General features: G+C 33.7%; 1 protein-coding gene across 1 annotated transcript in view; it reads right to left on the minus strand.

Annotated features, from left to right (window-relative positions):
* The window catches only part of LOC133323561 (voltage-dependent calcium channel subunit alpha-2/delta-4), a 107141-nt gene that overhangs the window by 11239 nt on the left and 80697 nt on the right, over window positions 1-15205 (minus strand). The window contains exons 4-11 of the mRNA XM_061532476.1: window positions 5187-5657; window positions 4847-5128; window positions 3858-4565; window positions 3695-3792; window positions 1965-2080; window positions 1693-1901; window positions 1401-1606; window positions 1043-1075 (exon numbers count right to left, since the gene is read on the minus strand). Coding sequence (XP_061388460.1) covers window positions 1043-1075; window positions 1401-1606; window positions 1693-1901; window positions 1965-2080; window positions 3695-3792; window positions 3858-4565; window positions 4847-5128; window positions 5187-5657 — 2123 coding nt within the window. The remainder of the gene's footprint in view (window positions 1-1042; window positions 1076-1400; window positions 1607-1692; window positions 1902-1964; window positions 2081-3694; window positions 3793-3857; window positions 4566-4846; window positions 5129-5186; window positions 5658-15205) is intronic.

Here is a 15205-nt window from a genome sequence, read left to right on the forward strand (position 1 = left end):
TCTGAAGGCGGGTATGATAACTCCTCACTGGTACATCGGAATCCGAAAATTCCAACGGTGTTAGAAAGAGTACATGTTTGGCTCTCGTATGAACTAGGATTATTGACTTCGCACAACAATTAACAAAATGGCGGAACTTTTTTTTGGAAAATCGGACATTTTTGAACACAAACTAAGTTAAAAAATAAGGAAGATCTAAAAAATTGCTTCGAGAAAAATGCGTTTAAAGTTTGAAAATCACTCTTGCCGTCACTTGATGCTTACACAATAAATCGGTTATATCTTCAAGAGTTCTTGAGATTTTCACTTGAAATTTTGTAGGAACATTATATAATTAGAGTAAATTCGAATTAAATCAAAAAAATGTTGACACCAAGAATGGGGGGTCCCCTTAAATGAATTTTTTTAACTCATTAAAAAAAAAATTAAACCAAATACGATCTATCCAGTTTTTCGTCACTTGATTTATGATTTATAGGTATAATTGGAAAACTGCCAAATTTAAGATAATTACGTTGAATATTTACGATTTTGTAGGCCAAAAGAGTGAAATTCGAGAGTTTGGTTCGATCTATCAAAATTCTTGCCACTTGATTTTTAGGGCAATAATGAACATTTGTACAACATTTAATCCATCTACGATAACTCCTACTTTTTGTGGTCGCCGGTAATATGAACTCGCGATATAGTGCCCTTTATTTGTTATTGCTTATAGCGACAAATTCTCGAATCCCTTGGCCATTGTTAAACCCGATTTCGACTACACAGCAAATATAGGATATAATCATAGACAATTCTACAAAAAGGCTATTTTTGAAAACCTCAATATTACAATGTAGTGCAAATTTATAAAAAAAAACTATAATTAAAAAATAAAATATATATAAAAATAATGGTGCTAAAATTCAGTGAATCCATAAAACATAGCAAACGGAACAAATCCATTACTTCAAGCTGCTTATCCAAATTCAACTTGGTAGGTCTAGCTATATCCAATGAACTTGGTTGGAATAACTAAAAGATTTTATTTCTGTAAATTTACCTTTTTAAAATTGCCATCAATGTGGCAATTGGACTATAGAAATAATTAATTTTTGTGATAGATTTGTTTATAGTTGTTTTAATAATTTAAAAATTAGAAAATGATTTGCAAGTTATAAATTATTTGGGTGCATTTTGTGTGTGATTTCAAAAAAGATAAAATAATTAAATTAACGCAGAAATAAATTTAAATTAAAGAAAAAAGATGTGCAGCAGGAAGGAAAATAGGAAATAATTGTGTTTTAGTATGTGCTGTAGAAATTCCTAAAAAAGTTCCAAATTATTTGTATTTATGGAAAGCAAAGTCTAGTAGCAAACCTTTGCTTTTCGTTTTTTTGTAATTTCCAAAACAAACTTACTTTTTATCTTCTTTGCCATTGGTAGTTGTATTACGATCCAAACCGTCTGTGACCATAGCATCTCGTACTAAGCTCTGTAACAAGGTTCGATCGCAATAATAGGGTTCAGCTTTGCGAGAACCTTGAACAGTCCAGTGTTGGGCAAAATGGCCCACAGGTGTCGCACCGTGTAAATTGTGATGTGGTTGTGGCGATTTGGGCCTTACCTTAATAGACAAAAACAAAACAGAATGGAAAAATATTAGAATAATTCTGTTAATGTATTTTGAGCAAAATGTTATATTTTGCTTACCGACATCCATTTCCAACCAGGTCTTCCAGCTCTAGCCAAGAAATGCAACACCTGTTCTTCGGGCGAAGCAAAACTAGGTTCTTGATCCCTAGAATTGCTATATTCACCCGAACTTTCACGTTCCTTTTCCAAATCGCTAACGCTGTTGTATTCACAATATACCCAATCGGGATGGACACGCCAATTGTCACCTTTAAAATAATCCGTAACTAGAAATAAAGATAGATTAACTACACTGTTTCTGAAAGACAAGCAACAACTTTGAGGCTTACCATTTTTTCGTGAATGACGTATTTCTTGTTCGGAGAGCAACTCATGGGTTCCATACTTTTCGGGTAAAACAACAGCGAGCGTAAATGGTGTATCCTCAATGGGACCATAGAAATATCTGAAAACAGAAGATTGTTTATTTGAATTAGAAATATGAACTTCCAAAAGATACGATTTTTTGATGAACTACAAAAATTAATAGAAATGTGGGAATATGTGAGGTCTGTGGAGTCAGGGGTTTTCGGAAAATAAGTTCATATCGATTCCATAGTTATAGAATGTTCAAATATGAAGAAAACACTTTCAATACATTTTAAACAAATTTTTTTAAGAACATTCGTGTTTGAACTCATGGTGTAGCTTTTTCAAAGAATATTTTTTTCAGAGTCTACATGTGTCGTATTCTTTTTAAGAATATTTTTTCAAGGTTCAACAAGACGTGATCTGTTAAAAGAATACTTTTTCAAGGCTCTAACAAGGCGTTGATTTTTTAAATAACATTTTCCAAAGGCTACACAAGGCGAAGATTTTTTGAAGAATATTTTTTAAGGGTCCAACAAGGCGTGGACTTTTTAAAGAATATTTTTTCAAGGTTCCAACATGTTGAAGATGTTTTAATGAATATTTTTCAAGGGTCCAACAAGGCGAGGACTTTTAAAGAATATTTTTTCAAGGGTCTAACAAGGCGACGATTTTTTAAAGAATATTTTATGGATTTTTTTAAGATCATCTTCTAAAAGGCTACACAAGCCGAAGATTTTTTTCAATGGTCCAACAAGACGTGGATTTTTTAAAGAATTTTTTTCAAGAATCCAACAAGACAAGGATTTTTTAAAGAATACTTTTTCAAGGTTCCAACAAGACGGGGGTTTTTGAAAAATATTTTCCAAGGATCTAACAAGGCTACGTTTTTTTAAAGAATAGTTTTCAAAGCAAGCATGTTCGCAGACCACACACATAAACAATATTATTTTAAAGCTCCAACAAGGCGAGAATTTCCTTAAGAATATTTTTCAAGGTTAAATCAATGCACGGATATTTAAGTCCTGACTTTTCAAAGGATATTTTTTGAAGACTACCAAAGGCGTGGATGTGTTAAAAAATATTTTATGACTACCAAAAGCGTGGATGTTTTAAAAAAATATTTTTGGACACTACCAAAGGCTTGGATGTTTAAAAAATATTTTTTGAAGACTACCAAAGGCGTGGATGTTTAAAAAATATTTTTGTGAAGACTACCAAAGGCGTTGATGTGTAAAAAATATTTTTTGAAGACTACCAAAGGCGTGGATGTTTAAAAAATATTTTTTTGAAGACTTCCAAAGGCGTGGAAGTTTAAAAAATTGTTTTGTTATGTTATGGTAGATACTCCTATACTGTACACGTAAAATGTACTAATGAATGTGATTGTTTATGGTGGCTATATTCGCTACACGTGTTCATTAGAATTTTTTTTAAACTAACTTCAGAAAAGACTTATCTCATACCCGGCAGGTAACGGAACAAAATTTAAATTTGAATGGAAGGTGGTAGCTACCGTTACATACCCCAAAAGCGATTTCGACGCAAAGGTAGCAGAAAATATGTTTTTCCCACTTACGGTTTTTCTTTAAATGAGAAAATCAAAAGGAGACACTTGCACTTAGTTGTGAATAAAAAATCAAGCGGAGAAACAGAACCCAAGGGTTTATAAACAGAATTTAGTGTTATCAAAACAAATTTATCAACTTACTTTTGCCTTCTGGCATAGACACGTTTCATATCGTCGTAGTGACTCAAAATTGTAAATTCTGTTTCGCCCTCCTTGGGCATAATCATATCACTACGCATCTGCAATAAATAAAAAATAATATACATTATATTTTCCTGAATAATTAATTTCCTTTTTAACTTACATCATATAACAGATTTTTATTCATCTCCACCGTCTCGTGATCATTGCCAATTTCGGTTTCCGGCAATTCCAACTCCGTGATATCGACTGACGTATACCGTGGCCTCAATTGATCAATATACTGATTGCCATCGCTCATCGGACGTAAATCAGGATGATACAGTACACGACCATTGTTATCAACGATAAACGAATACCCATTCGGTCCCAATTTATGTTGTGGTATCATTTTACGAATCTCCTCGATGGGAACATCAGTACCGACGACGCCCAACAGATTTGCCACACGTACCGAATGGTTGCGTCTATCGAAGACCGGAGTTGAAACTGTCGTTACCAAACGTCGCTGGTATTCGGAATCGCGTGCCAAACCACCAGATTTACCGGCAACAAAAACGGGACTCCAGTGGACCGGATGATCGGCCTGATACATGATCATGGGTCGGGCCATAACCAGGGCATAATCGATGACTTTGCGACGCGCGTCGTCCATGTCGTTGATTTGTACGAAAAATCCTTTATTCGAGCATGCCATTTCGTGTAGATTGCTGCGACTGCCCGAATCCGAACCAATCAAATAGGTGAAAATGCGTACCGGCATATGAGGCCAATTGTATTGTTTGATAATCTCCTTGTGAGATTCCGAGGAACTTTCCGTGATTAACATAATGGCTTGATTGCACTGACTACCTTCTCCAGATTGATTGTACTGAAAGACAGAGATGAAGGCAAATGATTTTCGTTTCTATTGGATTTTAAAAGGCAATTTCGTTTCAATCGAATGGGGAGAGAGTATCAAGGAATCTTTGCTACATTTCCTCTGTTCCAGGCGGGAAGATAGCAAACACATACCAAACATGACTCTTGAATTTGATTGAAAGGAAATTGTTAAACATCCCTGAATATCAATCGATCAGGTCGGAAAAGAGGAGCAATCAGTTGGATTTTAAAAATATTATTAGAGAGTTGTTAGGTGTAGAATTTACATACCTTATGCAACAGACTGAAGGCATATTCCAGACCAGCTGTAAAATTAACTGTACTTGAGAGTTTGACTGCTTTTACGGCCGATTTGATTTCCAAAATATTATCAGGCGTGGCCCTAACCATACGGTCTTTGAAACAGGGCACTGGCGATTTCGGTGTATCGGTTAGGGTAACCAAACTCACATAGTCATTTTCACCCAAGGTGTCGAGAATATTAAATGATGTTTCCATGGCCAAATCGAATGATTTCTCCGACATTTTAGATGAAGAATCCAGCAGAATCATCTAGGAGTAAATATGTATTTTAAATTTAATTGGGTTGACTATGATGGTTACAACTTACTATATCCTTGGGCGATGAGGCCGCCTGCACAAACCAATTATGTGTACGAAAATCATGTATCTGTTTACTGCCCTTCGAACCCTCGGGTGGCCATGCCGTGCCAGGGAATCGACGCAAAAATCCAGTTGTTGAGCCAAAATATTGCCACGACAATGCCGGATCTCGCTCCAAGTTGTTCTGGAATAGTGGATCCAAATGAGCACTCCACTGAAGCGCTGCCTTAACATCTCCATCATCGAGAGAGACGCCATTCGGCACCAGAATCGAACTTAGACTGAGATTGACGGGTAGTCGTTCAAAACGCCGCATAAAACGAATATCCATATGACGAGCACCATCGGCTAATTTACCATCGGCATTGTATTCGTTAATGCGTCGGGCATCGTAGTGTTGATTATTCGATGAACCAGAATGTGAACCCTGAGCATCGAGTTCGGAAAGTGCTGCCTGCTCTGCGGAATCCATAATACGCTGGAATAATAAAAAAAAAATACAAATTAAAAATCCACTCCCAAGCTCTTTAGAAAATATTATTTTAAAAATCCACTGCCATAGCACTGATAGTCTTTCAGAATATATCAGTTTAAAAATCCAATCCCATGACTGTCATAGTTCTTTAAAAATATTATTTTAAAAATCCTCGCTTAGAATTTTGAGAATCCTTTATAAAATATTATTTTTAAAATCCACGCTTAGGATTTTAAAAATCTTTTATAAAATATTATTTTAAAAATCCACGCTTAGGAGTTTGAGAATCCTTTATAAATTATTATTTTAAAAATCCACGCTTAGGATTGTTAGAATCCTTTAGAAAATATTATTTTAAAAATCCACGCTTAGGATTGTGAGAATCCTTTATAAAATATTATTTTAAAAATCCACGAATAGGATTGTGAGAATTCTTTAGAAAATATTATTTTTAAAATCCACGCTTATTATTGTGAGAATCCTTTATAAAATATTATTTTTAAAATCCACGTTTAGGATTGTGAGAATCCTTTATAAAATATTATTTTTAAAATCCACGCTTAGGATTGTGAAAATCCATGGGAATGATCGAAAATAGCCAAAAAAGTATACTTAGATCAATAACCGTGGTACATTTGTATCCATCCAAAGATAGCGCTGTCATTCATTAAAAAAATTGGACTATCGTGCGGTTTTTTTGCTTTAAATTAGTCTATACGGGTCTGATCCAGATGTAGGAACTCATTATTGAAAATTTAACAGCACTTTTATTCAAAAAAAAAAAAGTACAAATGCACACGGTTATTGACCGTAGGGTTAAAAATCGACGCTTACTTCGATTTTTTTTTAAATTTTTTTCTAAATTTTTCTAAATCCACGCTCAGGGCTCTGAATAAAATAAAATATTTTTTTATTCATCATTTAGTCATCCGAAAATATTTTTTTTATCCTCGCTTAGGATTGTGATCCGAAAATATCCGATTAAAAATACATCCTACGGAGTGTAATAGTTCTTAAACATTTTTTAATCCATGTTTTTTTATTTTGACAGTCCTTTTGCAAAATATTATTTTCACCATTTATTAATTTACTTTTAGTACCATGACGGACTTTAAAAATCCACATTAGCGACAGTTACGCTTAAACGCTAATAGTCCTCAAACCAATTTTATTGAGAGAATCGACACTCATAGCTGTGAGAGTCCTTCACAAAAGAACTTCTTCCGAAAATATTCAAACGCTTCAGATTTTTAAATCCACGATTCAGATTTTTTTAATCCCCGCTTATATCTGTGATAGCCTTGGGAAATTATAATTATATTTTAATCGATTACCAAGACCAGTGGTCAAACGCTGATCAGGAGGATGCACCAAATGATGAGTACAATTTGGCTAGAGGATTGCATGCCCAATGAGTGGAACCTCAGCATCCTGTGTCCCGTGCATAAAAAAGGAGACAAGACAATATCTACCAACTATAGAGGAATTAGCCTCCTTCCCATCGTATATAAAGTGTTATCGAGCGTGCTGTGTGAACGACTGAACCCACTGGCCAATGACTTTTTTGGACAATCCCAATGCGATTTCAAACCTGGTAAATCCACCATTGACCAGTTTTCACGCTGCTCCAAATCCTGGAAAAACCCACAAAGAACACATCAACACTTTCCACCGATTCGTCGACTATAAAGACGCTTTTGACAGCCCAATCCGCTCAGAGGTGTTTAAAGCCATATCTGCGTACGGCATTCCTGCGAAAATAAATGGCTATGGAGGATAACTTTAACTGACACAAGGTCAGCATTTAAAGTCGAAAAGGACCTCTCGGAGCCCTTCAATATCGAACGAGGATTCAGACAAGGTGACAGTTTATTGTGTTACCTTTTTAACATCCTGCTGGAGCTTGAAAACTATTTTATATACCTCGGTACCACCATAAATAAAACAAATGTCGGAGAAGGATAGTGTTGGTAAATCTTGGATAAGCTCGGCTTATGAAACAAACGGCCTTTCACAAACCTGCAAAGTATGTAAGTATTTAGATTTTAATCAACAAATAAATCAATTGATTGCCTTGTTCTTGCTAACCCACTGTTAGAAACATCGTCTAAATTGGCATTTTTTCTTTCTCGGTAAAAGTAGTTTATTATTCAAGATTATATGCCCAAGGACAAAGACACCATTTGTCTAATGCTGATTTATTTAATACCTGCTGCCCTCTTCGGAACAAAAGATATGACATGAAAATGTTGGCAATATGTATGTGTTTGTGTCAGATTCATAAACTATTAATCATTTTAAATCACTTCAATACTTTAACCAAAATGGTTATTAAAAAATTTCAACTTGAATAAATGTTGAAAATATTCCACCAGATAAGAGGTACCGTTTATAAATCTTTATTAGGTCAGCTTAGCTCAACAGGAAATTTTGAATTGTCAGGCAGATGCTGCTATAAGTTTGGAATATCTCGTAAAAATATAGATTTTAATTAAAGCGGATATATGGAACAATCTTCGCGAAAAAAATATTAACACATCCTTAATTTAGAAATAAGGCTGCTAGGAATTAGGGTAAATTATTATATTCAAGTGGTCAGGTGATATTTGACGGGTTGAAACGAAACCTAATGTACCTGCCATATCACACGATTTGTTCATAGCATATTGAATTTGTAATATTTGCTAGCTGAGTGTATTCTTCTTCCGATTATTTTGCTTAGACCTTTTAAACCTTTAAAATATATATTCAATCTAAAGCCCCAGTTCACCTTGCTCTGATGTTTCGTTTTTCTGTCCTTAATATTGCAAACCAATTTTACAGCTAACATTCTGTCACACATATTTTTATAGTTTAAACAAAATATATACATAAATATGCTGCTTCGCTGAAATACTACAGATTATTTTTCCGTTAAGATTTTCTACAAATATTTTCGTTTGTCTAGGCGCTTTGTAATGACAAAATCTTACAAAAAATACTTAAGCTGTTATAATAAGAATTTTGTTCACCCGCAGTCGCTGTAATATTTATTCATAGGCTTGGAGTATATTAACCGTAGGATAAGTACCATTGCCCTCAGCTATCTTGTGTGTGTGTGTTTACATTTGTAGCACTTTTCATATTTGCAGAAATGCCTGTCTATCATAGTCGGAGTCGGTGGCGGTGTCTTTATTTGCAAATGTGCAACAGCAACTGTATTTGGGCAGATTTCATTCACATTAGTAAATGTTCAGTGAGGAGTGTGTGAGGATGATTAACATACAGACTGCAATTGTTGTGTTTGCTTCCACTAAGCTATCTATAAGAATTCACTGCATAAAATTCTTAAGATTGTGGTGCAAAATTTTAATGAAAGTTTTACGATGATGAAAGCATTTGTAATGCCTTTGGTGGTTTTGGTTTGGTGTCTGAAATACTAAGTGAGCAACAACATAGAATATTTATTACAAAAGTTAAGTCATCTTACTATTATGTGAAAGTACCAAAGCTGGACATTTTTTCCAAAAATCGGATGAAATTGCGTATGGAAACTATATTGAAATTTGAACTGATTTTTTGTTCAAAAATCATTTTAAGTAAGTCGGAAATCTTTGCGACATTGTATATCAATCAAGATACCTTTTCAAAAAATGGGATGAAAACTATATATAAAATCTTAACCGATCTTAACAAAACTCAAAACTCCCCATTCTATTTGCTACACACAAAATACCACGTCAATTAGACATTACGATTTGCATGCAGTTTACATCAAATCGAACAAAATTATATTTGACAGCTAAAGCTATAGGTACATCTTGTAAATATGTAAACTTTGTGGTAGAGCGCCTACTTTTTGGTCCATGTCACACTGACTAAGCCACAGGTGGATTAACGACCACAACGCACAAATCCCTAACTTCCCTTCGAGCAAGCCTAGCTCATTCATTCTTTGGAGGGCTGCGGGTGACATGAGCTTACGAGCTCGTAGTTGATACGCATCCTCCAGTTCTCAATGATGATATTCTCAACAAACTGACAACTATCCAAAAATGCGAGACCACTTCTAGTCATCAATCCTATAAATTTACCTATACGAACATTCCTCCAACAGAATAGGGCACAACCTCTGTTAAGAGGATAGTGGAGACTCCTTGAGTAATGTGGATTACCATTTTGTTTTTGTGATATTGTCGGGGTTCCAACATTAAAAACTATAAACAAATTGTTTTCACAACATAGTTGATATGTTGTCTAAATATAGGTAAACATTATACATATATACTTGCCAATAAAATATTATTGCATTATATTTTAAAAAGCTCAAAACTGCGAAATAAATAACTTAGTGGGTAATGTGGACCAGTTATTAAAACGCTGGTTGTAAATTGCTTGTGATAAATTTTTATTTATTTCAATATTTGGTAATAATGAATGCAAAAATATATGGGTTCATGTTTTGGTTTCAGTCAACCAACCTCACGGATAGTCTGCATGATATCCACACAGGAACTCCAGCAGTTACAAAACCTGACAGTCATTCTTCCTGCAAGATGACTATATACGAAGACCACCTGCACTAAATACTGTCCTTCTTCTAAACATTTCACGAGCAAAACTAATTAAACAAATAAGGGTCCATATCGCGGCAGTAGGAAATCAGTATTTAAGCCGAATCACGACAAGACTGTTCCAGTACCAACGTAGCGTAGGGAATAAATTCATACGTTACACTTTTTTGTCATTGTCCGTCCCTTCATTTACTCCTCCACATACTAACAAGACACTCCTGAAGAACGGTTCTGAATGAACATTTAGTTAATCTCTGATTATAAATGTGAGATTTGAACATTTTTAGCACTTTGTTTTTCTGATATATAAAAAAGTTGTCTGGACCCTTACTTTTTACAAAAAAAATTACGTTTGACTCTAATTGCAATCGGAGACTTTTTATTTTAATTTATTTTTTGTGCCGAAAATTATTTTCAAATATACAAATAGAACTCCGATAATGTGGACCAATATAAAAAGTGGGACCTTTTCATAGAGACTAGTTCGAAACATGCGCTCATATTTAAACATTTCTTCAAGGAGATATTCTACTATCTGAAAAATCGATATCCGAAATTACAGTTGCCAGGGTTAGATAATGAAGCTACGACCTTCAAAAATGTCGTAAATGGGTGGTAGCCTTAAATGGGGCTATTCCAAAACATGTGCCCATATATATCTGCATTCCTTGTTACCCAAGATTGAAATAAATAGAAATTTATCACCGGCAATCCACAATCTGTTTTTAACCGTACTGAGTTTTTTTAATATAATGCAATAAAATTTGTATAGATAAATATATATTAGGTTGGAGAAAAAGAAATCGATTATTTTTTCAGCAGATGGCTGTATTAATAGATTTCTCGTATAATATCGATTAAACAATTTCAGATTTATGTTCGTTGGAAGGGTGACATTTCGCAGTAAAAAAGTATTTTGCTATTTTATGTTTGGGACATTTAGTTGTGAGTTAGAGGGTGATCAAAATAGAAGTGAGCAAAGAGAAAATTCGTTATATTTTAAAGTTTATATTTGACAAAGGCAAGCCATGCACCAGGCGATTATCATCTTTTTCTTGCATTGCAAAATGTATTTAATGATAAAAAAATTGGTATCTAGGGAGGGTTGTGAAAATCGACTACTAGATTTTTTTGCAAATAGAGAGCAAGACTTCTATGAGAGAGCCATTTTGAAGTTACCTTTAGAAAGGCAACAAATCCTACAATAAAACGATGGAAATCGGACATTCCGAATTATGTTAAATAAAGTCCCATAGTTCATATAAAAATAATGAATCTTTTTTTTCCCAACCTAATATAATAAATTAATTTTTATAAAAATTTATCCATTTTGTCAAGTTGGTACCAGAACGAGTACATCGATATTTCGCATCTTCGAACTTTATTTAAGTTTGTAACGTAATGTCTGGATGAAATCGGTTACTCCCTTCGAGAGTAATGGTACACACAAGCCAGCCGGACAGACGGACGCATGTGCATTTTTAATCGAATGCAAATTGTCTGAAGCGGATTTGGTCCAAAGTAACTTGGGGTCTAAACCAATATTTCTGTAAGGAACATTATTCATATCAATGAAAAAATATAATATTAAGGTATAATGTGAACAATTACTATAACCCATTTTACGTAGTTCAAAGTCCAGCAATATACAAAATATACAAAATTCTTCATCACTACTATCATCGTTAAGACTTAATGGTTTATATCCTGTGAAGTAGAAAAAGGCGGATTAGACACATAATACTTGTTTTTCAATGTGACTGTCGCCTTTTTCGCCAACATCTTGACATTTCCACCACTCAATTTTTGTCTATATTTTTTGGTTATATACATACATTTTTTTGTTTCTAATTTGAATGCATCTCGGCTAAACGATTATATTTTGTTTCGTACAAATGTCTGGCAGTAGTAAATTCAAGAACTTGTAAGAGGTCACTTGCATCCCCACATTCACACCACAATGCAAACACATACATACATATCTACATGCAAACGTGTACATTTAGAAATGACAATTCATTCATATATATATATATATATATATGTATGAACATATTTCTGTGTTCATTTCTGAATAACAAGAAAAAGACTAGCAGCAACTTTAGGAATTACAAGTTCATACGCGCCCATACACCAACAACAATAACAACTCACAGACGACAAACGAAAAAAAAAGAAGTCCGCCAACATCTTTAGAAAATTTGTAAGAGCATTTATGAAAAGGGGGAACTTGATACATGTCTAAGAAAGCGGGCAAGCCATTGTTTCATAGCTTTTACAGAGCCACTTAAGGTGGTCGTTGACGTTTTTGTTTTTTTCTGCTTTTCTTTTTTCTTGCCACGACAATACAATGACAGAAGAAAAAAAAATGAAGGGGAAAATATGACATTTCTTGTAAAGTGACTTTGTTTTTAGACATTTGGCAATTTCATAACATGCAAATGTCAATGGCATTATAACAAGAGAGTGATGTTTCCAGGGCGTGTACTTAACAGAAATACTGGCAACTGACGTCGTTCATACCACCACCAACACTAATGGTAACCTTTAGATTTTTCAATGAAGACAATGAACTGCCAGTGAAGAAAAGGACAAGAAAAGTCACTTGTCAGATGTGAGTGAGTGCAAAAAATAAAACTACAAAAAATTATTATTAACACAAATTTTGAGTGTAACCCGAAAGTTAATCTACTGCTATTTGTAGACATATGAATAAAATTAACATTTGTTAATGCTAATTCCAAATAAATCTGACAAATGGATGAAATTGTATTTTTTAAAATTACTTAAACCCTTTGTGACCCGAATATATTTACAACTTGCGTATAAGATATTAGGTCCAAAGCAACATATGTAATATTCTTTACTCATGTATTTATATTAAACAAATTAAAGTTCGCATATGAACTTTTGATAAAATGACTGCAAATTTCCTACAAATAGATTTTTTATCCTCTGAAGAACCGTGAGCTGTTTTAGTTCATTCTATAACTGATCCGCCACTTCGGATTCATTTTATTTTTAAAATCTGACTTCCTATGCCAATAGGCATAGAAAAAAAAATATTATTTAAATTTTGACCGCTAAGAATTTTTCTATTTTCTTGTAGAATCGTTACCAGCCCCCCAGAAAACCTTGTAACCTCAGTCTTATGGCTAATAAGGGTATATCGTCATCATAAATGCAAACGGCCATAACTAATATTTTATTTATTTCACGGGGAAGCAATAAAACTTTATAAGATCTATAAACAATGAGGTATGTCTGCCAATAATTATTCGATTGAGACAAAAATTTGTATAATATAACAATTTGAATCGAGAGTGACGTGTGTTACGTATTTTTTTTTTAATTGGTTAAAATTTAGATATAGCTACCACCAATACTTTTCAGATTGCGATAGAACATCAAATATTGTACTTTATGGAGTCTAGAATGACAAGTATTGAGTTTGTTAAAATCGATTTAGATATATCTCATACATTTTATAGTATTTTTATTTAAAATGTATCAAATTGAAATTTTGAACAACGTGTTGTGCTCCAGGATACTGAAAGGCTCGTGTCAGGGTTTATTAAAATCGGTCCAGTTTTTTCCGTATAACACTCATACATCTTGTTTATAAAATAGTACACCAATTATCCTAAGTCTGCTTGAATGACACGATATTTGGCATAGGTTTCACAATTGCACGGTTCATATATCTATCTTGATCACATGTGACATTTGAAGCTTTTTACAACAATGTTATGCCTGTTCCATCGAGCGCATATTAAAATGGCATTTTTATGCTTGGTTTAAATCGGTACATATAACGATCTTATGAGCATTTATTGTATGTACCTAAAGCGGTTGTACCTGAAACATGGGCCAATAATGATCATTATTGGCATTGACTTTTAGGTAAATTTCGTGGCACAAATTCTCAAAATACATCTAAAAGGGGGGCTAATATTGATAATAGAAAAATTTTTCCACCTAGTTAGAAAAAATACCAAATTATAACTGATTAGTTACCAAAAATATGGAAAGGCTTAAAGTACCGCTATAGGGGGGGTTACCGTAAAAATGGACCGATATGTCTTAATTTCAAGAGCAAACATCCCAGAAGTAATATTAACATTAACACATTTTGAAACTTTGTAATTTTATATGAAACAAACAGAATATCACAATTCCAATCAAATTTTGAACATCATAATAAATTTTTGTCACATGTCCACTCTTTCTTGTACCTCCACCGCAGTGAGTCAAATTTTTGATTTTTTTTAATCCATTAACAATGGCGTGGAATGTCCGATTTGATACTAAATATGAAAATCGTAGTATTTCCTTTAAACTTAATTTAAGTTAGAAGATGGAACCCACCTGTCCAATTCTTCGGTACCTCCCACACATATTGCTTATATAGCTTCTAACTGCACTCAATCTGTGTGCAATATACATATTAAGATCACATAGACTTGGAAATTTGACAGTATATCCAGGACGATAATTAGTGGGTCAAATGGGTACAGACCTTTGCAGACTTTGCAGTGATATTAACGTATAACTCATACATCTGAGTTCATACAACAACATAATTGGTATCAATATAAAGTTCAACCACTCGTCCTGGATATACAGTAAATTTTGCAAGTCTATGTGCCTGGGGAGTAAATATATACGTCATAGAATACACCTTTTGGCATTCTACACACAAAAGTCTGTACCCATTTGACCCGCTAATTATTGACAGATCTTAATCAAAACAGTCATGCTTATTCCATTGTAAGATTCCTTTCTCTGTGTAAAATATCGTGATGTTCGGGTTATAATTGTGCGTCCAGAGCGTCCCGAAAAACAGAAAAAAATAATGTTTCTTTGGCTACATTCCATTTTACATGAAAAATTTCATGCAAATTGGTACATAATTGATGACTGTATTGTGTTTACAAATTATAATTGACAAACGGACATATATATATATATATATATAACCAATTTTATAATAATTGT

Source organism: Musca vetustissima, unplaced genomic scaffold (assembly GCF_032173495.1).
Source record: "Musca vetustissima isolate MV318-11 ecotype Yass unplaced genomic scaffold, APGP_CSIRO_Mvet_v1 utg9771, whole genome shotgun sequence".
Classification (NCBI taxonomy): Eukaryota; Metazoa; Arthropoda; class Insecta; order Diptera; family Muscidae; genus Musca; species Musca vetustissima.